The sequence below is a fragment of the Canis lupus genome, chromosome 15, assembly GCF_011100685.1.
Source record: "Canis lupus familiaris isolate Mischka breed German Shepherd chromosome 15, alternate assembly UU_Cfam_GSD_1.0, whole genome shotgun sequence".
Taxonomy (NCBI): domain Eukaryota; kingdom Metazoa; phylum Chordata; class Mammalia; order Carnivora; family Canidae; genus Canis; species Canis lupus.
This window is the reverse complement of record NC_049236.1, coordinates 16641297-16668314: the sequence shown is the minus strand read 5'-3', so window position 1 is coordinate 16668314 and position 27018 is coordinate 16641297. Positions and strand designations below refer to the sequence as shown.

Below are 27018 nucleotides of genomic sequence, written 5' to 3'. Positions count from 1 at the left end.
CAGATCTCGGAAGCGGCCCCCAAGGGCTCCCAGCGCACTGCCACCTTGGGGAGGCCCCACCTTGGGGAGGCCCCTAGACTCTTCGCTAGTCACATCCCACGCGCATCCCGCGGCCCCGACCCTCGCCGAGCGTCCCACTTCCAGGCACTCGCCTCTTTCCACCCCGGGGAGCGGGGGTGGGGGGGATGGGGGGTGGGGAGGGGGGATGGCCGCCTGTGATTGGCCCGCCCCGCGGCTCAGCCAAGATGCTCAGTGGCCGCAGAGCCGGGCGGCGCGGCTTTTCCTCCTGGCAACAGCCCGACCCGGCGCTCATTGGCGGAGCAGATCATAGGCGCGCTCCCATTGGCTGCTTGCCGAGCGCCAGCGGGCTCCCATTGGTCAGGGCCGCGCGGCTGCGCAGGGGCCGACTTTCCGGGGGAGGCGGAGCTCCGTCCTCCGCCGGCTGGAGGAGCGGAGCGCGCGGCCGCCGGCGACCGCGGGAGCCAGGCCCGGGCCCTGCAGGGGCGGAGGGCTGGCGGGTAAGGACCGTACGGCTTCCGAGTGCTCTGCGTGCGTTGCAGCCGTCCCTGTGACCGTGAGCTCCGGTGGGGGAGGGGCGGGGGGCTTGCCGTCAGCGCCGAGTGATAGGCGTGCTCCTTGTCCAATGCGGACCGCGGCTCCGAAATGCATCCCGAGATTGGTCCTTTCTAATCTCCTGTGGCCAATGCGCGTCGGGAAGGGAGGCGGGTGTCCTGGGCCTTATTTTCTTCTTCCTGCGGCCGGGCCTCACTCGCCTAGGCGGCGGGGCCGGGAGGGGCTGGCCCTCGACGCGGTGAGGTGGGGGGGCCCCCGGGAGCGGGGGGCTGCCCTGGGGGGGTTCCGTGGGGTCAGCTTCGAGGGGCGGGGCGGCAGTTAGAGGCGGGTGTTAGCAGCGGCGACCTTTATTGAGTTCTTAAGTGCCGGGCCTAGTGCTCAGCGTTTCGCTTGCATCATCTGAGTTCATCGGAGCAGCCCTGCTGGGCGAGGAGGTCGGGATCCCCATTTTACAGGTGGGGAAACTGAGACTCGGGCAGCTCACACAGCCAAGGTCACACAGCCAACGAATGGCAGAGACCGGATCTGAATCCAGAGTTGTTTGGGTTCCGGAGCCGGTGCTCTTGAACCACACCAGGCTTTGTTGCTGAATGGGGGACATGAAAGAGTCGGGGCACCGGAGCTTCCCCCAGGGGAGAGGTGGGGGGAAGGGAATCCTAGGGTCGGAGAAAGGCAATGAGCGAGCGAAGTGGGGGCGAGGGGATCAGTTATTCAACAGTTACGGAGTGTCTGCGCCGAGCCGTGCATTGTTCTAGGTTCCAGGCTACAAAGATGACTAAGTCCAGAGGCAGATGAAGCCCCGTTCCAGGCCTAGCACTGTGTTCACACGATTAGGATGTTTTCATCAAATTAGGCTGAAGCAAGATTTTGTAATTCTGAAAAAGACAGCCTTTAAAATTGATCGAACTTGAGGTTCCTCCACACTTGGATCTCCCCTTGCAAAGGGCTGCTTCTAGGTGGAAATTATACAGTAGGCAGCACAGAGTAATGGAAGAAGCAGTGGGGATGAGTTGCAGGACTGTGGGGACTGTGGGGGGAAAGTCCTGCTATGTAAAATGGGGTTAACAGTCTAGCTGTTCTGTAAAGTTTTGGGGAGGCGCCTGAAAAGCTCCTGGCCAAGAACACTTTATTTTTTGGTGAAATGGAAGCTTGAGAGATGTGGGTAATGGGGCTTAGACAGTTTTGTGTCATCCTGGCTTCCCAGTGTGTTAGTAGGTTGCTGGCAGGTTGGAGGTGCTGTAGTTTCCTTCTGAGCTCTCCAGCTCTCAAGGGAACCCTGGGAGCTGAACTGCCATGGCTTTGGGGCCCAGACTGGAGGAGTCGAGGGAAATGTTTGTTCCTCAAGTGGCTTCTTTTAGATCTTGTGCCTGGTTCTTACTCATTTGAAATCATCTATCGTGTTAATCAGGCAATGGGGATGCACCCACTTAGTTCGAAGGCCTCATCTAGGAGCACAGTGTTTCACCTTTTCCGGTCAGTTTGAAGTGTACCCTGTATTGCCAGTTTATTGCCCATTTAAATTTTGTCCTTTGAATTCTGGGTACTGTGTAGTTGAACTAGTCTCCAGCTTGACCTTATGTATTGCTGAAATGATGTTTTGGTTTAGAGAACAATCTCATTTTAGGGGTTTTAAATACAAATATCAGAGTGCTTTTTTAACTCTTAAAACTTTATAATCTTATGGCCAAGTTAACTTGCCTTAGTAATCTAGAATCTTGTTTTAGGTTGTGCCCTGAAAGGGAGCCCATAGTTTGTTTTTTTTTTTTTAATCTAATACATTGTTTAATACATCCTGAAGCAGTTATCAAAGGTGGATAAGGGAGCAATTGGAAAAGATAAAAGAGGGCAGGGCAGCTTTAGTATTGTTAAGTACAACAATCTAGTAACAGATTTTAGCTGAAATAGTGTCTCCATTTAAATGAGATTTGAATACTTACAATTTTGATACATTGGATTCTCACTCTGTTTTTGTTTACTTAAGTAACCTATCTAGAGGCAGATTCAAGGTGTGAGGTCTTAAAACTTCAGGATTTCTACATCCTTTGTTGTTTCAGCATTGACATTCCAAGCGTTTTTTTTTTATCAAGTTTTTAAAAATTCCATTCAGTTAATAGACAGTGAAATATTAGTTTCAGGTGTGAATTTAGTGATTTCATCACTTGTTTATAACACCCTGTGCTCATTACAACAAGTGCCCTGCCTCCTTAATATCCATCACTCAATTACCCATCTGCCCTGATATACCCAGCATTTAATTCAAATTACAGTTTATGCTCTTAAAAAAAAATTTTATTTATTTATTCACAAGAGACACCGAGAGAGGGAGAGGGAGAAGCAGGCTCCATGCAAGGAGCCCAATACAGGACTCAGCCCTGGGAATCCAGGATCACACTCTGAGCTGAAAGCAGACACTCAACCACTGAGCCACCCAGGTGTCCCTACAGTTTATGCTCTTCATGTATTTCTTCAGATTCCTGTCTGACCAAAGTGACCTCAAAAAAGAAGGAAGATGGCTTCTGAATCTGAAACTCTGAATCCCAGTGCTCGGATAATGACGTTTTACCCAACCATGGAGGAGTTCCGGAACTTCAGTCGATACATGGCCTACATTGAATCCCAAGGAGCTCATCGGGCTGGGCTGGCCAAGGTGAGGGTGGGTGGGGTTGTTCCTTAGGTCAGCAGGAATTTTTCCTAAAAGGTGGATGAAAGAACTGAGTTTCACAAAAAGCCAGGCTGGGTGTTGAGTGTATACTGTCCTATTTGTAAGTTAATTCCTTTCGTTAACATCTGAAGCAAGCATCTTTTAGGTAGGGTGGGAGCTGCTCGGAGTCTTTAAAGAGAAATAAAGAGCCTAAGCAAAGTAAAGAGCCAGTGTCCCAGGGCCAGCTGCTGTGCTGCTTCCATTCTCATGGCAGAGATGTGTGCTTTAGTGTTTGTACCTGTCACTGAGGCTTATACCATACACCTTGTTCCCATTTCAGTCTCATCTAGCACTCTGTTAGCAAGTTGGTTCTTTATGTGCACCTTCTGTTAGATTATGAGAATCAACCCTCAGCTCTTGTCTTGATGTCCAGATAAGATACTGAGCTTAGAATGAGTATTACTTATTTTGATCATTGTAATGAGGCAGCCAATTGGTGGCTGAATTGGATCAGGGTTAGCACAACAGCGTGACTTGCTATGTTTGGGTATACTTGGTTAAATCAGAGTCACTTTATAGTAAAATTGACCTTTCGGTTGAATAGCTGCCTATCCCCAACCTGGGCTGGGACCTGGCCTGCTAGGTTTCTGATCTCTTTGTTTCTTGTGTTCCCTACAGGTCGTTCCTCCAAAGGAGTGGAAACCTCGAGCGTCCTATGATGATATTGATGATCTGGTCATTCCTGCCCCCATCCAGCAGCTAGTGACAGGGCAGTCTGGCCTCTTCACTCAGTACAACATCCAGAAGAAAGCCATGACTGTTCGAGAGTTCCGCAAGATAGCCAATAGTGATAAGTGAGTGAAAACCCGTCCCTTCCCGCCTGTAGTAGCACCTAGGAGCTAACGTCTGATCTTTATAGCTGTCTCCTAAGGTCGCTGCCGAGCCACTGAAGGATGCTTTCCTCAGCCCTAGCTCTGTCTCCCTTTCTGCTCTTTTTATGGAAGCATCCTTACTACTCCCAGTACTGTGTCACAGTCTAAACGCATCCATAAGTCTTCCCTAAAGTAATCCCATTGTTCTTCCATCAGAGGCAGAATCATTCTCTGACCCTGGTAAATTGTAGAGTTGTAAAGGAGAAAGTTAGGAGTTGGTTCAAAAAGAGTTTTGGCCAGCTGTGTTGATAACACCAGCTTATCGAAAGGTTGCCTTAGTGGTTTTTCTCTTCCTTCTGGGTCCTCCTGTCTTTTCATGCTCAAACTACTCACTACTAGCACTGTCCCCTTCTATTTTGACTTAAAATATGACTGGGCACCTGGGTGGCTTAGTCAGTGAAGCGTTTGCCTTAGACTTGGATCATGATCCCAGAGTCCTGGGATCAAGCCCCACATTGGGCTCCCTGCTCAGTGGTGAGTTTGCTTCTCCCTCTGCCCCTCACCCCACTCATGTACTCTCTCTCTCTCACTGCTCTGTCTCTCAAATAAATAAGTAAAATCTTAAAAAAGAAAAAAAAAAGTGTGATCAAACTGCCAAGCTGGTTGCTGTTTTCTTTTTCTTTTTTTTTTTTTAAAGGGTTTATTTATTTATTCCCGAGAGACACACAGAAGGAGAGGCAGAGACACAGGCAGAGGGGAGAAGCAGGCTCCATGCAGGGAACCTGATGTGGGACTCGATCCCGGGACCCCAGGATCATGACCTGGGCCAAAGGCAGGCACTAAACTACTGAGCCACCAGGATCCAGGGATCCCCTGGTTGCTGTTTCCTTTGCTTCCGTTCCTCTTCATCCATACATCCTTATCTCTGTTAGACACGTCTTTGTGTAGGTCTGTAGGTCTGCTATTTTCCATGGTTTCTTGTCTGTTCTTTTTCATATTTAGCTTTCATTTGACCTCAGATTTACAGAGTGTGATTTTGTGGTTTCTTTCATTGAGCTGTGACTGCTCCTACTTAATCCTTTCTTGGACTTTCTCCCTTCCCGTGTTACTCCTTGACTTTTTAGTGTCCATGAGGGATTCCTTTATTTTCTCTTGCTTTTTTCCCTGCGCCCTTTTGATCTACATACGTCTTGATTTCAGCCAGTCAGATGTGTTAGATTGTGGGTTTGCTGTGAATGATCCCAGAGCTGGATGTTTAGCTCACCAGTTTTCACGCTTCTGGGGGCACCACCACTTCATGTGCTTTATCATTGCTCTCTCACATCAGATCTTGTTCTATTTCTGTGTTTTGCCATCTTTTCCTTTGACTTATCACAGTTCAGAATGTTGTTTTCCAGTTTTATTGACAGCTTAATTCTTAAAACATCTGCATTGCTGACCAACCTGCTGTCTAAAGAGCAAATTTATGTAAGAGCGTGTCCAAGAAGTGTGACATGCTCTGCAGATGAAAGCCTGTGCCATCCTTTATGTCTGGTTTCTAGCTATGCGGTGGGAGGCTTGCCTGCCTTCCAGCTCACATGGGGCTCAGCCAGAGGCCTCGCTCTCCTGTGTCTGGTTTCTCTTCTCAACGTATGGTAGGCCTTTTCTTTAAAGATACCTCTTCTTTTCAATTAGCCAGTCCTGTGTCTTTCCCCTTTGTCTGAAATGCAGTAAATTCTTCCCCTTAATTTCTATGTGCATTGTTAGCCAGCTTTAAGAAAACCCAGCAGGTAAAAATCACAATTTATGAAGCAGATCAGTTGGAGGTGGAAGAGTTACTTCTATTTCAAAGGGAACTTAAGAGTCCTATACTTTATTATTCAATAGGTCGACATTAAAATGTATGGCCGTATTTATTTATTTATTTACTTATTTGTTTATTTATCCCCCCCCTTTTTTTTTTGTATGGCCGTATTTATTTATTTATTTTTTTAAATTTTTATTTATTTATGGTAGTCACACACAGAGAGAGAGAGGCAGAGACATAGGCAGAGGGAGAAGCAGGCTCCATGCACCGGGAGCCCGATGTGGGATTCGATCCCGGGTCTCCAGGATCACGCCCTGGGCCAAAGGCAGGCGCTAAACCGCTGCGCCACCCAGGGATCCCTGTATGGCCGTATTTAAAGTAAGATTTTTTTTCCCCCTTCAGCCCATTGTCTCCACACAGTTTGTTTTGGGTCTTCGCTTCCTTTCTATCCATTCATAATGTTTTTTTCCCTTTTGAATTATAATGTGCATTTTCAAATATTTATTCAATTTACATATCACTTTTTTTTTTTAAGATTTTATTTATTTATTAGACAGAGAGAGGCAGAGACACAGGCAGAGGGAGAAGCAGGCTCCATGCCAGGAACAGGATGTGGGACTCCATCCCGGGTCTCCAGGATCACACCCTGGGCTGAAGGCGGAGCCACCAGTGCTGCCCTACACATAACTCTTTTAAATTGCTGTGTTAATACTTTTTGAGTGGTTGAATTTTTTTTTTTTTTTTTTTTTTGAGTGGTTGAATTTTTTAAAATATTTTTTTGGAGTAAATTCTTAGTAGGTGATAATTAAGCTAAAGAGTATAGGTATTTTTAGTGTATTTTTAATTTTTATTTATTTATTTTTAAAAGATTTTATTTATTTATTCATGAGAGACACACAGAGAGAGAGAGAGAGACAGAGAGAGGCAGGGGGAGATGCAGCCTCCAAGCAGGGAGCCCGACCTGGGACTTGATCCTGGGTCTCCAGGATCACACCCTGGGCTGAAGGCGGCGTTAGACCGCTGAGCCACCCGGGCTGCCCTTTAATATATTTTTTAAAGATTTTATTTATTTATGAAAGAGGGAAAGAGCACTAGTAGGGGGAGAGGGAGAAGCAGACTCCCTGCCTAGTAGGGAGCCTGGCAGAGGGCTCGATTCTAACACCCTGAGATCATAACCTGAGTTGAAGGCAGATGCTTAATCAACTGAGCCACCCAGGTGCCCCATTTTTAATGTTTTTATATAGAGACATACTGACAGCTATATGTGTATGAATGCATATATAAAATTAGATTTTTTCCTAACTAAAACATTTGATATGTAAAAATCTAATATTTTTAGGAATATATTTTACATATGATTTATTAGAGTATGCACATGAGCACAAGCAGGGGGAGGGGCAGAAAGAGTAGCAGAATCCCTGCAGAGCAGGGAGTCTGATACAGGTTCAGTCCCAGGACCCTGAGATCATGACCTGAGCCAAAGGCAAGATGCTTAACTGACTGAGCCACCCAGGCGCCTGAGAATATTTTATATTTTTATTAAAATACTTTGGTTTTAGATGTGATTATTTATTGAGTTATCCATTTACATAGGGTGCTGCGAATGTAGCAATGACTATACAGGTGAGCCCTCTTGGAGCCATTTCCAATACAGAGTGTGGGGAAGTAAATGCTGTTTTAGGGTCCCAGCTCTTCACATGCTGGCGGGGTTTGGTTGTCTGTGGATATATAGGGATTTGTATTCTTGGTTCTCACTAGTTTGTAAGCTTATTTTCACTCTGGGTGGCCAGGCCACTCCTGATCCCCTGATCCCAGCAAGATGAAATTTTAGTGGGCTCTTGAAAGCGTTGAGGGTATTATGCCTCATACAGAAGAAGGGCTTCACATCTTCATGTACATGACCTTCCTCAGGCCCAGAGCTCATGGAAGGGATGTTGAGGAAGTTACTCTGGATTGGAGCTTTGAAGGCCTTGAAATAGCTTGGTTTCCCTAGAACAAGGGATTGTGTCTTGTGCTGTTGATAATGCCTAATGAATTTAGTCCTGGTAAGTGGGTTAACACTTTGCTTACTTTTGAAAGGTACTGTACCCCACGGTACAGTGAGTTTGAAGAGCTTGAACGGAAATACTGGAAAAATCTCACGTTTAACCCCCCAATCTATGGTGCAGATGTGAATGGCACTCTCTATGAAAAGGTGAGACTTGCTGGAAACATCATCGAGTTTTGTAATTTAATACCATTTTTTATCTGCCCAGCACCTAGTAGGCATCTAAAAGCTGCTTGCTGAATGAGTGGTTGAACAAAAGAATGATCCACCACCAGCTGATGCCCTTGTGCTCACTTAATTGTAGGGATTTTTGCATGTGACTGAATTTTATTTCTCTCACTCTACATGTGAATCGGGGGATGTGGCCTTCTTTGCAAGGGCTGTTAGAATAGTCTGTGGGTGGTAGCCGATGAGTTCTTGAAAGGGTGGGATCACCATTAATGAAATGTTGGGGGAGAGGCAATGTGGTTCCTGCAGAAAAAAGATCACTGACTAATCTACTGAAAGGGGTATATACATTTAAGAAGAGAAACATTAAAAAAAAAAAAAAGAAGAGAAACAGATTTAGATTTTCAGCACCTTCAAACAAGATTCTTTAGCAGAAGCTATTATAACAATTTGCATTGGATTGGGGTGTAGCTTATGCTTTCAGCATAAAGAACAGCCTTAGATACCGTCTAAGGAAGGAATATTTGGGATGGTTTTTGGATGATTAAAAACCCTGTAGAGTATTTCAGGTCTTATCACTCTGATTGATTTAATGTTTTTATAAATTATTGAGAGGAAGGAATTGATTTAAATAGATTTCAAGTTTGTTGATGACAAGTTCTTTAAGTCAGAAAAGAGCAGAAAGTGAGACTTAGAGTAAGGCAGAAAGTGAAACTTAGAGATGTAAATGGCAGGGAGATACTGTAAGGATCTGGACTGGGGAGGCACAAAAGCAGCTGACTGTTATAATTCAGGAAAAGGAGTTGGGTGACATGGTAGGCTTTTTACTGAAGACACTGCCCAGTAGAAATTGAGATCAAATAGTCACAAATTGGGATAGTTAACTCCCATGTTATATATTCAGTAGTTTAGGAGTCCTTTCCTATTTTGACCTAAGTTTCTTTAGCTTTAAATCAAGCTCTGCCTCCAGGGGTTGAGAACAGGAGGCTGGCTGTTCCTCCTCATTCACCTGTCATATATTGGTTTTCTTTACCAAGTGGTATTTGCCCTTCAGAGGTCTAATGGCGCCCATTCCAGTGGTGGCCATGTGAAGAGTGAGTGAGGCCGGCTGCGGTCTTCAGGTCCAGGCTGTTTTGACATTATTCCACATCTTTGTTAGAGGTGACAAGTCACCTGTGACCTCTTCTGATTTGTAGGTGCAGAGCCTTAGTTGATATTTACTGTAATTGTTCTCAACTCTGATTTCCTTTGCAGCATGTTGATGAGTGGAATATTGGCCGGCTGAAAACAATCCTGGACTTGGTGGAAAAGGAGAGTGGGATCACCATTGAGGGTGTGAACACCCCGTACCTGTACTTTGGCATGTGGAAGACCTCCTTTGCCTGGCACACCGAAGACATGGACCTGTACAGCATTAACTACCTGCACTTTGGAGAGCCAAAGTCTTGGTAAAGCCGGGCTGCCCTTGGCCCTGGGGCTTCTTGGGCCACTGCAGGCCTCTTAGCTCTCAGGTGCCTACACGGCACCTTGGGATCTGGTTAAAATGCAGATTCTGCTTTGGTAGGCCTGGGCTGATGCTGGCATTTGACATTTTCACCAGGGGTTTAAGCAGGAAGATGCTGTTGGAGCTCTGGTGCTCAAACTCCTCTTTTAATAGCAAGGCTTTAGAGGGCAGGGCATTTAGCACTATTGTATGAAAAGCTAAGTTGGCTAAGTTACTGAGAGCCACTAAGGCTGTTATGGGCTCTCCTACTGCTTTTTGATTTCTTCTTCTGAACAGGCCTGAGGCATTTCTTAGAGGCAGACTTCCAAGACTAGAGTCACTCTTTCAGATGACAGAAAGCTATCTTTTCCTCATGGAAAAAATATTTGGTGAGCAGCAGTGTGTACTTGACCCAAGAGAGGATGGATGGAGGCTATTCAGTATCTGCTTCCTGCTCTCCAGGATGTTCTCCATCTAGTTGGGGAGACAAAGATCTATTCTCTCCTCTCTCCCTGGGCTGATCCACCTCAGTCTCCAAATTTTAGTGAAAGTACTGTGTTAGACTACTGTGACTAAGACAGATGAGGTTTCCTCACAGGAGACCGGTCAGGAGATAGAATGTGTGAGGAACTAATAATCCATAGTGAGAGAAGTTCTGATGGGTGCCCTAGGGCCGCATAGGAGGGGCATGTGAAGGTGGTGTGAGGATTGGAGAAGGCTTCCCTGGAAGAGGTGACAATGAAGCTGAGACCTAAGGTGAGGCCTAGCTGCTGGGCAGGTGGCCGGTTTTGGGCAGAGAAGACTGAGGAAAGTGCCCAGGTGATTGGAACAGCATGTGCAGAGAGCCTCGGCTGAGAGAGAGCATGAGATCTCCAGGAACTGGAGGAAGTCCCCTGTGGTTTGGGTGCCTCGTAGAAGGACGGAGGAGTGAGGAAGAGGCTGGTGGGGACACCTTGGGCCAGGTTCAGGAGTCGTGGAACCAAGCATCTTCATTTCCTTTGCCAGCGTCTTCAGCCACCTCCTTTCCCAGAGGTGTTCCTTTCTTTTTTCAGATGCTTTCCAGTTTCTAGTCTTTTTTTTTTTCTTTAAGATTATATATTTATTCGTGAGAGACAACAGAGAGAGAGGCAGAGATACAGGCAGAAGGAGAAGCAGGCTCCCTGTGGGGAGCCAGATATGGGACTCAATCCCGGGACCTTGGGATCACAACCCCAGCCAAAGGCAGACGTTCAGCCCCTGAGCCATCCAGGCGTCCCGCATTTCCTTTTTTAGATGGATAGACTTCTAGAATCTATAAATGTAGCTTTTGTGCCTTCCTCCCGTTTACTCCTAAGTTCCTTGAGATTGGATTTTAATTTTTCTGTAGAGAGAGAAGATTTTCTGGTTATTACACATGCTCGTTAGGTCTTTGGAAGTGGGATCTCCAGAGACTTCTGGGCAAGGTTGCCTGATGGATACCAAGGTCCTTTGGGTGACCAACATCTTCCTTTATTCCCCATGTGTTTTGTTTCATAATGAAATTATTTGGAATGAGAGATTTCTGTTGTTGTGGAATAGTTTTTAGAATCAATTATAAAGGTTAAAATCGACTTACTGGGAGCTTCAGAATATTTAGTTTTTACAGTTTTGCAAAAATTTTAAGTAGTTACGTGGCTTCTTTTTTTGATGAAGAGCAGTTTCTCTGACTACTCTGTGGGGTGGAGTAATTAATTAATGGATAATCACTGTAGCTGTTAATGGAGATGAAGAGAAAAATGGGGTCAGCAGCATATATAGGGCCTGGTTTCTAGTATCAAATCCCATTTTCACCTTGTTTTCTATTCCTCCTCTATCCTATCCTAGTTAGGCCTTTCAGGGTCTCAGGAGCTCTTTAATGCTATCTTTTTATTTATTATTTTTAAAAAAGATTTTATGTATTCATGAGAGATTGGGGGGAAGGGCAGAGACACAGGCAAGAGGGAGAAGCAAGCTCCCTCCCTGTAAGGAGCCTGATGTGGGACTCTATCCTGGGACCCTGGGACCATGCCCTGAACCAAAGGCAGGTGCTCAACCGCCGAGCCTGGAGCCTCCCAGGCGTCCCCTAATCCTATCCTTTTAAAATTTAATGCTGGAACATTATTAAGGAGAGACATGCTGAATACATACCATAAATTGTGGCTTGTGGTGAGTATTCAGCAAATGTCTTGGTAAATGAATGAACATAAAGAGAAATAAATTTACTCATACTTCGTGGGTTCCTCCCTCCCCTCTCCAGATAGTCTAACACATTTCTCCAGACTTCTTTCCAGTTTTTGTGGTTGGGCAGATGAAAAATCTGGTATTTTGAGCTGTTTAGAGAATGGGAACGAGCCCCTTGGCTCCTGTAGTGTCCTCTGCTCAGCATCCAATGCTTTTATATGATTGCAGGTACTCTGTTCCCCCTGAGCATGGAAAGCGGTTGGAGCGCCTTGCCAAAGGTACTATTTCTTCTTCCTGTGCTGGGTCAGACTTTCTGTGAGCTGTGCTAATTGGTCTGAAATGTCCATTCCCTATGTTCAGACTCTTAGGTGTCCTTTCTCAGGCCTCTGTGTAGGGGATGAGCTAAATGGCCAGATTGGTCACCCCAGTGGAGCAGTTAAAGTTGGAAGCTTTCTCTGTTTGTCCTGGGAAGGGAGAAAGTAATTCTTTTTTTTTTTTGGACTAAGTAATGCTTAGTCTTTGCCTCAGTTTTATCAGGTATGGGTTTATTCTTTTTTTTTTTTTTTTTTAAGATTTTATTTATTTATTCATGAGAGGCACAAAGAGAGAGGGAGGGGGGGGGAAGGCAGAGACACAGGCAGAGGGAGAAGCAGGCTCCATGCAGAGAGCCTGATGTGGGACTCAGTCCCGGGTCTCCAGGATCATGCCCTGGGCTGAAGGCGGCGCTAAACCACTGAGCCACCTGGGCTGCCCATCAGGTATGAGTTTATTTGACCACAGATAGTATACTAGGCATATTGGGTCTCGTTCTTCTGCCAGAAATCCAAATGTGAAAATGGAATTTTTGTGCTTCTGTTTTTTAAGTGGACTTTGATTTGTACCTCTAGAGAGCCCATTTCAGGAGAGCTTGGGTAATCTGTGCTGTAGAGGTGTTACCAGCAAAAGAGTGAGGTTTACAGGTTTAATGGAGGAAGGTCCTAAATATTTTCAAAGCTTTTTATAAGGACAGGGCAGCTCTGGTGATGTCACTCTCCTAATTTGTTTACTCACGTAACAGCTTACATGGGAGAGAGCCCAGAGGCTCATTGTAGAATCTTAGGATTGGCCTGAAGCTAGAAGGGTCTGTGGTAGTTTATCCTCCTTATCATCCAGATGATGCATGAGCATGCAGCAAGTCCAGGGTTGCAGAGCTAGTGTGGAACAGTGCATTAACTCGTGCCCGTGTTCAATGGAACAGGTTTTTTCCCTGGAAGTGCTCAAAGCTGCGAGGCTTTTCTCCGCCACAAGATGACCTTGATTTCCCCTTTGATGCTGAAGAAATACGGAATTCCCTTTGACAAGGTGAGATGATTTCACATGCAGAAGCCCTTCCGGCTTACAAGGAAGCCACCCTTTTGGGTCTGTGTCACAAGAACCTTTAATCTCGTTCATCGGTCTGTTCCAGGGATGGGCCAAGGCTAACCTGTATGGCAGTACATTGATCTGAGTATATATATATATATATATAAGGTGGAGCTACTGTAGCTTCCTGGTGCCAGAGCAGAGTCACATCCCCTTGGGCAGTGTTGATTTGGATGAATGGTCATTTACAGTGAAGGGGGTCTGATGTGACGGGGCTGGGCATTTTATAAAGGCCCCCATTAGTTTTAGGACTTCTCCTGTGTTACTCAGCTAAGCTATGGCAGACTTGGAGCTCAGAGGCCCAGTTTTGTAGACTTGAGCCATCTGCCGCAGCTGCGTCAAGTCTGCTCTCGTTCAGGTAACTCAAGAAGCTGGAGAATTCATGATCACTTTCCCTTATGGTTACCATGCCGGCTTTAACCATGGTTTCAACTGTGCGGAGTCTACCAATTTTGCTACCCGGCGGTGGATTGAGTATGGCAAACAAGCTGTGCTGGTAAGTCCGTTTGGTTTCTTTGGATAACGCCATGACTAAAAATGTCTGCTGACCAAATTCTTGCTAGATACACTGGCTGGCGATTAGAACATTCTTTGAATTCGGAAACGGGGTGGCAGGGATGTGCAAATGTGCCAGCATAGTGTGTTCATACCGAATTGTGAAAAGTTTGTTCAGGTTTGGGGTGCATAAAGTGAGATTTCATGCTTAAGTCCTTTGAGCTTGAAAACCACACACATTGATATTTCTTGCTCTGGCCACTCTGGGATTTCTCTTGAGAAATTCTTAGGATTAGGGAAGCAAGGCAAGGCTGGACATTGACATTTGCTCCTGTGGTCCTGGCTTGGCTAGATCTCAGAAGGAAGGTTGGACATTGACCATCCTGGTTCTGAGTGCAGAACTTCATTGCAGCATTTCTTTCCTTTTTTTTAAGATTTTATTTACTTTTTGGGAGAGAGAGTTTGAGCACGAGCAGTGGGGGAGGGGCAGTGGCAGCGCTAGAAGCAGACTCCCCACTGAGCAGGGAGCCTGGTGGGGCTTCATCATGACCTGAGCAGAAGGCAGACGCTTAACACACTGAGCCACACAGGCACGCCCTCATTGCATCATTCTCTGTGTAGCCTAGTTCGTGCCTGGGTGGGTGCACCCCAGCACCACACATTCCTCCCTGCTGTTTTCCCTGCTTCCTTCAATGCCTGAAGGCTCTGCAATGACAGTATGCCCTCAGCCTATCAACGCAAGCAGTTTGGCTTTAAACTGTCTTGTGTCTTTTTCACTTGGAGGGAGGAGAGGGGATACGGAGGTTGCGGGGAAGCCACTAATGAGTGCTGACTGGAGCTTTTTTGGTTCCCTGGGACAGTGCTCCTGTAGGAAGGACATGGTGAAGATCTCCATGGACGTGTTTGTGAGGAAGTTCCAGCCAGAAAGGTACAAACTTTGGAAAGCTGGGAAGGACAGCACAGTTATTGACCATACCCTGCCCACACCAGAAGCAGCCGAGTTTCTTAAGGAGAGTGAACTGGCCCCGAGAGCCAGAAACGAGGAGTGTCCAGAGGAGGATGACATGGAAGGGCTTGAGGATGGAGAGGAGGGTGACTTCAAGAGAAGGTAACGCAGTGGCACTCTGGGCCCAGCTGTGTGTGTTGGGGGGGGGGGGGTCTGGGCAGCTTCCATAACCTGTCAAGGGGCTCTTTCAAAGTGAGGGGTTCTAGCCACAACTGAGGGAACTTTCTTCTAAGTAAAGGCTCTGGAATGCCCAGAGCAAGGGCATTCAGGCTCTTCCTTGGGCTGTCACCCAGGAATGACCACATCCGTATCTGGAACGAAGATCACACACACGAGAGCGTGGCTCCCTCAGCCAGAGAAGTCATTTTCTCATTGCCACATAAGACATTTTTTATTTATTTTTTATTGTAAGTGGGCTTCATGCCCAACATGGGGCTCAAACTCACGACCTTGAGATCAGGGGTCACATGCTCTACTAAATGAGCCAGCCAGGCGCCCCATCATATGAGATGTTCTTTAGAAAAGAGAATGGAGGGTGGGAATGAAACTCACAGAGGCAGGGGGTGTGTGTGATTGACGTTGGCCAGCATCATTGGTGTCTGAGCTGGAGGATCTGTCCTGGTGAGTTGATCCTGGGCCATGTGGAGAAGAAAGAGTATTTATGAGGTGCCTACTGTATGCCAGGTACCTTGCATACTTTTTAAGCTTCACATCAAATCTTTTGATGTGGATGGTGAAAATTCCTATTTTCCTTTGGGTGGGACAGGCTCAGAGAGTCCCTTGTCTCTCCCACAAATAGGAGGTGGGGCCAATGTGTGGAGCCTGGGCAGGCTCTGGCCACTCGTTCATTTTGGGTTATGTGTGTGGATGTGTGTGAACATGTGTGTCCATAAATGTACTCCTGGGCCCTTAAAACATCTGCTCTCCTCGCAGCCTCGCCAAGCACCGTATAGGGACAAAACGGCACCGAGTGTGTCTTGAGATACCACAGGAGGTGAGTCAGAGTGAGCTCTTCCCCAAGGAGGAGCTGAGTACTGGACAGTACGACATGACGGAGTGCCAGGCTGCCCTTGCTCCCGTGAGGCCCACCCATAGCTCCGTGCGGCAAGTTGAGGACAATCTTCCCTTCCCAGGTTAGTTGGTTACAGTATTTTCCCCACATGCCTAACTATTCTGTTCTACATTAGATGCCGTGCTGTATTCAGGGTCATGGGTAGGAAAAAGGGGGGAGGTGGGCCTGAGCAGAGAGTGTAAGTGGAGTGTGAGAGTGGGTGTGAGGAGTCCTTCGGAGGGGGACATGCTGGGTGGAAGTGCTCCTCCACCACCTGGGGAGGGGTCAGGGCAACACTGAGGGTTGGTGGAGTGATGCTGAACCAACTCTTACAAGAGAGGTCGGAATTTCCCAGGCAGGCAGAGGGTTGGGCACCCAGAGGGGAGTACAGAGGTGATGGCATGGAGATGTGAAGTCACAGGAGCTATTTGGGGAGTTTGTAGTAGTTTCCTGTAATTTGAACATAGTGGGGTGGGAAGGGGAGAAGACAGCTGTGCTAGCAGGAAATGAGGCTAGAGAAGCAGGAATGAGATGGTTGGGGGACTGGCTGCCAGCTTAGAGTTTGCTCACTAGAGAGCTTGAGGGGCCACTTGGATTTTAGGAAGTAAGTGGTGTGGTCCAGCAGTGTGGTGGGGCAGGTGTTCCCCCCCTCCCCTTCTACTGACTCCACCCAGCTCAGGGGGTTATTGAGAGTAGATCTGTTAGGGAGGGGCTGGTGGCAGTCTTGGGTGAGGCATGGAGGATCTGTACTGAGAGTGTCATGGTACATCTGCTGACAGCTGGACGGCCCTGTGGACTGGGGCCCGGGGGCCTGGCTGCCTCTGTCTAGCAGCTTGTCTAGCTAGGGGTCACCGGGTCTGCCGAGCTCAGGCCTTCATTCCTGCAAGACACTTCTGGGGAGATGATGGTGGCTACTTACTGAGTGTCTGCTGTGTGCCAGGCTGTGCTCCATCGCAGACAAAGAACCCTGGAGATAGGGGGTAGGCTGCTTGCAGTCCATGGGATGAACGTGGAGGCCTGGAGCTGGTAAGGGGTCAGCCCCAGGTCCCACAGGCACCTGTAAGGGATAAGATTGGAATTGGAAGCCATACCTCACTCACCACCCGTGTTCTCTTGCTTTGCCACTTTGCTTTTCACTTGCTTCAGATGTGCTTGAGGAAGCTGACTCTGGCCAATGTGTGTGTGTGTGTTTCAGATTATTCTGACTCCTCTGAAGTAAAATTTGAAGAGCTTAAAAATGTCAAACTTGAAGAGGAGGATGAGGAGGAAGAGGAAGAACAAGAAGCAGCCGCCTTGGATCTTTCTGTGAATCCTGCTTCTATAGGGGGACGCCTTGTCCTCTCAGGTTCGAAAAAGAAATCCTCTTCTAGCCTGGGCTCCAGTTCTTCTCGGGATTCTATTTCTTCCGATTCAGAAACCAGTGAGCCTCTGTCCTGCCGAGCCCAAGGGCAGTCGGGAGTTCTCACTGTACACAGCTATGCCAAAGGGGACGGCAGGGTCGTCATGGGAGAACCCTGCACGAGGAAGAAAGGGGGCGCCACCGGAAGTATCAGTGAGCGGGAGCTGGCAGAGGTATGGGCCCTGGGCAGTGCTGGGGGGGTGGCTGCCTGGCTGGGATCCTGGGGGGCAGGGGGTCGTCTGGAGGGTGAGCGTTGCTTGCTGCAGTTGTGCAGGGTGGCAGGAGACCAGCAGAATGGACCTGCAGTGTCGAGCAGAAAGCTAGTGCCATTGGTTCACTTCCAGCTTGTTCTTTGTTGGGAGCTCCTTTTCTCTGGCCCCTGTGTGACTGTTCCAGAGAATTGCATTGTAGCCTTAGTGACAGTTGCAGAGCTCAGGCTGTGGGACGTACCCTTGACCCAACCTGCCCTAGAGGCATGAAGGTTAGAGTGGCAGTGGTTTTAGCCTAGATGTGGGCTGGGGATGAGATGGCTCTACTTACCTAAAAATTCAGGGTTTTTTTTTTTTCCTTAAAAATCTTGACTGCCTTGTAGACACCCATGGGAATTCTCTCTCTACTCCTCCCCATACATTTTCCACCTTCCAGTACAACATTGTTGATAGAGCATCTTTTTGGAGCCCAGAATGAATTCCCGAAGCCATAAATGTGAACATTTTTCCAGGCTTCCTTCTAGAACCTACTGACACCAAAAGCTGTTCTCTCTCTGCTTTGTGTAAAAAGGCTCCTGATGGACCCGAGGGGGCCACCAGCAGAGCTGTGTTGAATGGATCCAGACTTGTGCCTACCCAAGTGACCTGGTCTTACTTTCAGCCTCACAGCTTATGTGGGTCTAGTTGCAGCCTTGAGTGGGGCTAGGGTGGGGTCACTGATAGAAGTCAGCACAGAGACTTTAGAGTTATTTCCCATTTCCTTATCTTTACCTTTGAAAAATTGCTCTTTTAGGAGTTTTTATTATTGTTACTATTTTAAAGATTTTATTTATTTATTCATGAGAAAGAGAGAGAGAGAGAGAGAGAGGCAGAGACACGGCAGAGGGAGAAGCAGGGAGCCTGACGTGGGACTCGATCCCCGGACTCCAGAATCAGGCCCTGGGCTGAAGGTGGTGCTAAACCGCTGAGCCACCTGGGCTGCCCAAGGAGTTTTTATTATGAAATGTTTTAAAAGTACATATGAGTACCATCACCAGCCCCTCCTGTGTGCTTACTGTCTCCATATATTAACATTTAGCCTTTTGGCTTTCTGGGTTTTGGGCTAAAGTACTAAACCTGAGTCCATATTACAGTTCTGGTTTCCCTAGTAGTGCATTTTTGTGGTTGGTCTGTTCCTTGTTTTGAATACCCACATCACTTTCCTTTCTCCCGTCTCTCAGTCTCAGGGCTCAGTTTCTTTCTTTCTTTTTTTTTTTTTTTAAAGATTTTATTTATTTATTCATAGAGACACAGAGAGAGAAGGAGAGGCAGAGACACAGGCAGAGGGAGAAGCAGGCTCCATGCAGAGAGCCTGACGTGGGACTCATCCAGGGTCTCCAGGATCACGCTCCAGGCTGCAGGCGGCCTAAACCGCTGCGCCACCAAGGCTGCTCTCAGGGCTCAGTTTCTGTAGGTGTACTTTTCTACTGCATGTTCTTCCTTCCATCCGGTTGGGTGCAGGCTGATGAGCCTGAAGCTATGTCTCCTTCCCATCACTTCTGGTGGCTGCTGTCTGCTGTCCTGTGGCAGCTTCCACAAGAGGTGGCTTTCCATCTTAGACACCAGAATCCCTTTATGGTCCCTGTTGCCACATCGGAGCCATTCTTCACAGAGCCCTCGGGTCTTCATTGACCCTGCTATCATGCTACAGGGCCCACCGTCCTCTTGCAGCATCCTCCTGACTTTCTTACCTCTGGTTACAGTCCCAACCACAAAAGCAGCTAATCAAGCAAGGAGTTACTACATGCTAAATACTTTATCTGCATTCTTCAGATTATATCTTTCTGCTAAATTAATCTTACTATAGTCAAGTTGTGTGTGTTTGGTAGGAGGAGTCAACATATGACACCCATCTTTTTTCCTCCCCAAATTAAGAACCAGTTATGGAATGGATACAGGAGTCAGCATGTGGAGTTAAGAATGTTGCGTCAAAAAACAAACAAAAAAACAAACAAAAAAAAAACAATGTTGCTTTATTACCAGTTAAATTGATTGGAGAGAGTGGCTTTTAACACCTATGGCCAAATGGCTTTGCTGCTCATTTACCTTCAGTGAGACAAGTTACCTGCCTAGTCAGCAGGCAGTCGTAGAGGACACAGGCCTCTCATGGTGGCTGAACGTTGTCCACTTGCCTTTCTTGGTGGTGGACACAGATCTGAATGTACTCCCTCCGCAAAAGGCAGATCCCAGCTAAGTGAAGCTCACTGTCATCCAGAGGTTGAGGAGAAAAGCCATGTGGAATATGCTGGGAGAAGGAGGCTTCTCTCTGACATGAATCTTTACTCCTCAAAAAAAAAAAAACCCAGGAGTGCCTTCCTGGTTCATTTTTATTTCTGTATGGTCTTAGCTAGTAGTCTGATGGTAATACCATTCTCGGTGGCATTGCCTTCCTGCCCCTTGCCCTCAACCTCCTAGATGTGCTGCATCTTTGAAAAAATATCTTGGCTGCTCTGCCTCTGCTTTACTCTGTAATCACATACGGTGTGCCTACTTGGGGCCAGGACTGTGCCTTCAGGGAGCTCGGGGTCTAGATGGGAGCAAATTAATCTACTCCTCAGGGGTAAGTGTTGTAGTCCAAGTGGAAGAGTTAGTGGCTCAGCCTAGGGTTGGGGTGTAGAGTTTGAGGAGACTGCAGAGAAGCAGGCATTATAACTAGGCTGAAGATTTGCAGAAGTATGCCCAGTGCCTTGAGGGAAAATGGAAAGGGAATCGAGGAGAGGAACCTGTTCCTCTCCTGGGGATGGTAGCACATGCCAAGGTCAAAGCACATGGGGGCCTGCAGAGTTGTGTTAGTCTCAGGCCTGTGGGCCTGGAGAGAGCCTTGGGAGCTGTTGCTGGAGGGTGTGAGGAGTCAGATCATCACAGTCTGCCTGTGTGCCATGAAGCAGTTTGACTTTGGAAGGTTCACCGCCATGTGTTTTTGGAGATTGAAGATTTTCAGAATACATTTTTATTTTTTATTTTAAATTATTTATTTATTCATGAGAGACACACAGAGGCAGAGGCACAGGCAGAGGGAGAAGCAGGCTCCTCGCAGAGAGCCCGATATGAGACTCGATCCCAGATTCTGGAGTCATGTCCTGAGCCAAAGGCAGAAGCTCAACCACCGAGCCACCTAGGAGTCCCCAGAATACATTTTTAAATGCACAAAGTTGCATGTGGAATACTAACGTGAACCCACAAATGCTCCTCACCTAGGTCTGACGGTTGTCAGTACTTGGCCACATTTGCTTCACCTGGCCTTTTGTCATTTGAAGCACATTAAAGCAAATCACAGGTGTGTTGTTTCTTCCCCACTCATTGTGACCTCCAAAAACTGTGGGTATTTCTTTAATCGCTAGCCGTCATTCTGCCTAGCAAATTTAGGAGAGTTCCTTAGCATCATCTAATATCCAGCCTATAATCCAGTTTCTCCAGTTGTCTAAACAAATTTGATTTTACATTAGGTTTGTTTGAATCAGGATTTAGTCTAGTCTCACACCTTCTGTTTGTGTTGTCTCATTTTAGGGCAGTGCTCCCCCCGCCTCCTAGCTTACTCAAGAAACAATGCCAGTTTTTCAGGTTGTCTGGTGAAGGGTTTTTTAGCTCTGCACTGATGTTTTGAAAGATCATTTTGGAAAAAGTATAAAGGATTTTGGGCCTGGGGATGGGGAAGTAGGCAAAAGCAGAAATAGCAGAGGTTCTCCTGAAGGTGGATTATGGATGATTTTCACTTTCTACATTTATAAATTGGAATATTTTTATGATTACCACATATAGTCAAATACTTCTACTTCAGGAAGAAAGAAAGATTTGCAATAGGGAAATCATTTTGGAACCTGTTTAGTCTGAAAGTGACGTGGTAAGGACCTGGGCTGCGTGGTGGTGACAGGGATAAGGAGCAGGAGGTGGATCTGAGAGCCCCTGAGGGACTAGGGGGCTGGCTATGGGGGTGGGGTGGGTGGGAGTTGACTCGGATTCAGACTAGAGTTATTGGATGGATGGGGGTGCATTAATGGAAAAGCCAAGGGGTATTTGAGTGTGGCTCAGGTGGGGAGTTCAAGTTTGGGGCGTGCTGAGTGACGTGTGTGAGGTAGGGGATGGAGATGTGTGTGCGCAGATCTGAAGTTCAGGAGGGTTGGGTAGGAGGCAGTCACTGGAGGTATCGGCGGGCGTGGAGGAGCTTACCTGTGGAGCATGCAAAGTGTGGAGAATACTTTTCATAATGGGGTGGAGTAGAGGCCAGGGTAGAGCAGCCCAAGGTTATGGGGAAGTAGAGAAGGGCAGTGTGTCCAGGGCGAGGGGCGAAGGACTGAAGACCTGGGAGCAACAGGCAAGTGTGGCTGTGTTATTGGAGGTCATGAGGGTAAGGGGGTAGGACTGGATCCTGCAGGTCCAAACACCCAGGGGTGGGTGTGGGGCTCCAGCACAGCTGGATGAGGAGTAGAGTGCTATATATGGGTTGACAATTTTGAGTTTTTAAAATTTAATTTTTTAAAAGACTTTATTCATGAGAGACACACAGAGAGGCAGAGACACAGGCAGAGGGAGAAGCAGGCTCCCTGCAGGGAGCCCAATGTGGGACTTAATCCCAAGACTCCAGGATCACGCCCGGGGCTGAAGGCAGATGCTCAACCGCTGACTCACCCAGGTGTCCGTTAAGTTTGTTTGTTTGTTTGTTTGTTTGTTTGTTTGTTTTAAGTAATCTCTACATCCTATGCAGGGCTTGAACTCACAACCCCAAGATCAAGAGTCACATGCCTTTTGGACTGAGCCAGTCAGCTGCCGCCTTCCTTTTTCACTTTTAATTAACTCCTTTTATTATATTTATTTTTGAAATTTTGGGTTGATTTGTTTTTAGTTGTGGTAAAGTATACATGATGTAAAACCTGTCATTTTAAACATTTTTTAGCATACAGTTCTCTGACCTTTTATGCCTTCTCACTTGTGCAGCCATCACCAGGCTACAGAAGGTTTTGAGGTAGGAGGAGCCAGGGAGTCCTCAGCACACCTCTCTTCCTGGAACACGACTTTCTTGCTTATTGGAGCCCAGTCCTTTGCAAAAATCACCATTCCCAGCAACCGTTCACTGCTTCCAATCTACTTTCCTTCTGCCTGGAACACCTGTGGCACTCCACTCCCTTTTCACCACAGTCCATGTCACTCTGCACAGTTGTCCCAGGGAGCTGAGGGAGCCAGGCCCTGTGCCATATTCGCGTTGCTGCTTCACGCACCGACATGGTCCTGGGACTCAGCCCATGAACCTTCTGTAAACGTGGAAGGAAGGAATGGAAGTTTAGTTTTACCAGGAAGCTGACAGCAGGATTAATTGGGTGGGATGGGGGAGTGATAGTCACGGCTTGGTGCAGAAGCTGAAGCACCTTACCGATCCCTGGGGAGGTCTAATGGCATTGTAGCTGTATTTGGAAATAGCTGGGTTTTGAAGAGCACCCTGGTGTCACTCCTGCCCCCCTTTTGCATTCCCCATGCTGTAATTCAGGCCTCTTGCTGCTCAGTTTATGTGCTCCTCTATGTCAAGGGCCTTAGTAAAAGCACCCAGGTTGACGGACTGTAGAAGCACCCAAGCTTTAGGATGTTCACTTAACTGCAGACAGAGCTCCAGTGATGTGTCTGTTATAACATTTCGTGTTAGTTTAAGCTGCTTTGAAAAAGTAAGTTCCCAAAACAAGGAGGGAACAGTTGGCTCTTCTCTGTACAGTCCATTAGTAACACTGACCTTGACTTGGGGGCCTGATGTTAATTGGGGAACAGAGAACTCAGGAGCCTGAGCTCTAGCTCTCTTGCAGGCAGAGGCCTGGGAGACCCTACCTGCTATCACACCCCATCCTCACGGCGCCCTGGGCAGGGGGCAGCATTCAGTCCTCCCACTTGATGAGTGGGATGCTACTTGCCTAGGCTCACACAGCTAGTTGCTAGAACTAGGATTGGAACTCAGCCGTTTCTGCTACCTGCTGTGAGGGAATTTAGAAGTGAGCACATGAAGGCCGTGTGGAGACCAGGGAGCAGGAGTACTTAGGCCGGAAGATGAGAAAATCTGCAAAGATACTTTCTTGACTAGACTTGACTACTTTGGTCAGAGGCAACAAGACAGTAGTGGAAAGGGCAGAGACTTAAGTCGTGCACACCAAGTCCCCCCACCCCTGGCTGGGCCAGGAGCTCCTTGAGGCTCAGGACCTTGTGTCGCCTGTATCTGCATTGCCTGGGCCCCAAGCACAGTATGCTGGGTACATAGGCTGGCATCCAGGAGGCACTCGGAACACACAGGGCTGGATACAGGCATCTTCTTTACCAGAGCTGCATTCTGGGGTTCTTGGTCTTAATTATTTATGTATTTGAGAGAGAAGAGAGCGTGTGAGCATGAGTGGGGTGAGAGTCAGTGGGACAATCAGCCTCCTTGCTGAGCAGGGAGCCCGATGCCGGGCTTGATCCCTGGACTCTGGGATCATGACCTGAGCCAAAGGTAGACACTTAACCGACTGAACCATCCAGGCAGCCCTGGTGTTCTTGGTCTTGATCCCCCTACTTCCTCTAGTACTTGGACCTGCTAAATGATGTCTGTATCTCCTACCACCATGTCCATTTCCTGTTGCTGCTTTTATAAGTTCCCAAAACTGAGTCTGAGATGAGTACGGATTTATTGTCTTCCGGTTCTTCTGGAGTCTGACATGGGCCTCATTATGCTAAAATCAGGGTGTCAACAGGGCTTTGTACCTCCCTGAAAATTCCAGAGAGAGACCCCTTGCCCCTTGTCCTGCTCAGGCTGCTTATGTTCCTTGGTCCTTGCCTTTTTCTTTCATCTTCAAAAGCAGCCACATTGGCCAGGTCTTGCTTACATCACATCACTTAGACATTGAGTCTTCTGCTTCCGTCTTCACTATTAAGCACTGTTTGATTACATTGGGCCTGCCCAGAGAATCTAGGATAATCTTGTTATTTTATCTGATGAGCAAACTTAATGTTTTTCATGTCAACATAGCATTCACAGGGATTAGAAGTGCACATCTCTGGGGTCCGTCTGGGGTCTGTCTGCCACATGTGTAGTACCTCTTGTCTCACAGGTTTCTTTTCTCTCTGCTGGTAAAACCCTATGCAGCCCCTTTTTCAAATACAGTTGGAGGGAATTCCCTATGATCTCATTTCTTTTCTTAATCTTCTCAAAAAGAGTCTTGGATGCATTTATTCCTTAAGTTCTAGCAGACAAACTATCTCAGCAAAGTCCTGATGCCTCCCAGTTGCCCAGTCCTTTGGCCACTTCCTGCTCAGCCCTTGGCATCCCTTGGCACTGTGGCTTTCCCCTCCTTGCCCTCTATTCCTCCTGTACTCTCTGTGGCGGGATCTCTTTTTTCTCTTTCTCTTCCTCCTCCTATTCCCAAAGGCTTGATCTCCTTTCAGTTTATCTTCTACCAGTAATGTCATTCACTCCCACGATTTCAATTCTCAACCTGATGCTAAGTATCCTTAAATCTACAGCTCTTGCTCTGACCTGCTTTCTGAACCCTCAGGCTAATTTCTTTTTGCCCCTCTGGGTGTTTCCACAGAAACAGGGTGGGTGTTACCTGCCTATCATGTTTAACTTGGCTTGTTTCTACTCCCCCTTCATCTGCATGAATCCTCTTAGGTCCCTCTCGCCTTGGTGATCCAGACTGGAAATCCCGCCATTTCTGGTTCCTTTATTTTTTCTTACTTCCTAGTCTTTGCCACTGCCATATCCCAGATTTAGGCCTATTTACTAGGTGGTCTTCAAAGGGGCAATGCAAGAAGGTTATCTGGATGCAGAAATAATGGAACTTTATGTATTTATTTATTTTTTAAAAGATTTTATTTATTCATGAGAGACAGAGAGAGAGAGAGAGAGAGAGACCGAGACACAGGCAGAGGGAGAAGCAGGCTCCATGCAGGGAGCCCAACGTGAGACTTGATCCCGGGTCTCCAGGATCAGGCCCTGGGCTGAAGGTGGCACTAAACCGCTGAGCCACCCAGGCTGCCCCTGGAACTTAAATTAAAAAAAAAAAAAAGGCAATTTAAAAAAACTCTGTGCCATGCCTGAGGCTCAAACTCACGACCCCAGAACAAGAGTCACATGCTCTTTTGACTGAGCCACCCAGGCTCCTCAATGGAACTTTATCTTTTTTTTTTTTTTGAAAAGATTTTATTTATTCATGGGGGGGGGGGGGGGAGAGAGAGAGGAGCAGAGACACAGGCAGAGGGAGAAGCAGGCCCCATGCAGGGAGCCCAATGTGGGACTCGATCCCGAGTCTCCAGGATCAGGCCCTGGGCTGAAGGCGGCGCTAAACCTCTGAGCCACCTGGGCTGCCTGGAACTTTATCTTTTTATAGTTTATTTTTGTAAATTAAGATTTTTTTTTAAGATTTTATTTATTCATGAGAATACACAGAGAGGAGGGGGGGGGGGCAGAGACACAGGCAGAAAGAAAAAGAAAAGCAGGCTCCATGCAGGGAGCCTGATACAGGACTCGATCCTGGGTCTCCAGGATCATGCCCTGGGCTGAAGGCAGTGCTAAACTGGTGAGCCACCTGGGCTGCTGCCCCTCCCCCCTTTTAAGATTATTTATTTTTCATGAGAGACACCGGCAGAGGGAAAAGTAGGCTCTCGGCAGGGAGCGTGATGTGGGACTCGATCCTGGGACCCCAGGATCATACCCTGAGCCGAAGGCAGACACGTTCAACCACTGAGCTACCCAGGTGTCCCAAGATTTATCTATTTGAGGAAGAGCGTACATGTCCACCTGCATGGCAGTGGCGGGAGAGAATTAGGGGCTGAGGGAGATTGTCTTAGGCATACTCTGCGCTGAGCAGAGAGCCCAGCTCCAGGCTTGATCTCATAACCCTGAGACCATGGCCTGAGCCGAAACCAAGAGTCAAATGCTTAGTCCATTGTGCTACTCAGGCGCCTATTCTTCTTTTAAAATATGCATAAACACATTGGTGCATGTAATTTGTTAGTAAGTATTACATATGATGGTGGTGCATGTCCCTAAAGTTTTTTAGTTCCATGGTTGCACTGTGAAATACATTTGAGTATTGTTTTCCAGTTTGTTTTATCCAAAGAACCCTTTGTTTAAGTGAAATCTTTCTCATTTGAAAAGTATAAATCGAAAGCAGGGCTGTTTTGGTTGGAGGCTCTTGAGGGGCTTTCTTGTGCACTTTGGAAATTGCTGGTTTATAGCCTGTCAGTATAGTTCAGATCTGATTAAAAGTCTGTGATCATTGGGGCGCCTGGCTGGCTCTATTCTCCCTGGACGTAGCTTGCTCAGAATTTGGTTTTTCTTGGCATTCCAAGTGCAGGCCTCGAGTTCTCTGGTCTGTGTAGTTAACACGTGAAGCCTGTAGGCCTAGTGTGACTTCTGAAGTGGCCCTGCAGTACCACCACTTCTCTCTAGCACTGCTGATGAATTGTTTTTTTCATAGTTGCAAAGTAGCCCTCCTCCAGGCCTTGTTTCCTTGCTTAATGGTTTTAGCTAACTCTATTTCTCCTAAATGTAGGATGATCAAGATTTTTTTTTTTAATGATACTATGTATTTGTTCACGAGAGATTGCAGAGAGAGGCAGAGACATAGGCAGAGGGAGAAGCAGGTTCTTTGAGGGGAGCCCAATGTGGGACTCAAACTCGGTACTCAAGGATCATGCCCTGAGCTGAAGGCAGATGCTC

The 27018-nt window shown here is 47.3% G+C and overlaps 1 protein-coding gene across 7 annotated transcripts in view; it reads left to right on the top strand.

Annotated features, from left to right (window-relative positions):
* The first annotated feature begins 397 nt into the window (after window positions 1-397).
* Window positions 398-27018, top strand: part of KDM4A (lysine demethylase 4A) — a 48696-nt gene continuing 22075 nt past the window's right edge. For 3 of the 7 annotated variants that reach the window (XM_038558352.1, XM_038558354.1, XM_038558353.1), the window contains exons 1-10: window positions 3083-3220; window positions 3893-4068; window positions 7952-8066; window positions 9342-9535; window positions 11977-12026; window positions 12986-13089; window positions 13508-13645; window positions 14505-14752; window positions 15584-15783; window positions 16897-17273. In XM_038558352.1, coding sequence (XP_038414280.1) covers window positions 3083-3220; window positions 3893-4068; window positions 7952-8066; window positions 9342-9535; window positions 11977-12026; window positions 12986-13089; window positions 13508-13645; window positions 14505-14752; window positions 15584-15783; window positions 16897-17273 — 1740 coding nt within the window. Of the gene's footprint in view, window positions 519-673; window positions 817-871; window positions 1029-3043; window positions 3221-3892; window positions 4069-7951; window positions 8067-9341; window positions 9536-11976; window positions 12027-12985; window positions 13090-13507; window positions 13646-14504; window positions 14753-15583; window positions 15784-16896; window positions 17274-27018 lie in introns of those variants that run through there. The other 4 variants (XM_038558348.1, XM_038558351.1, XM_038558350.1 and 1 more) reach the window with 4 other exon arrangements.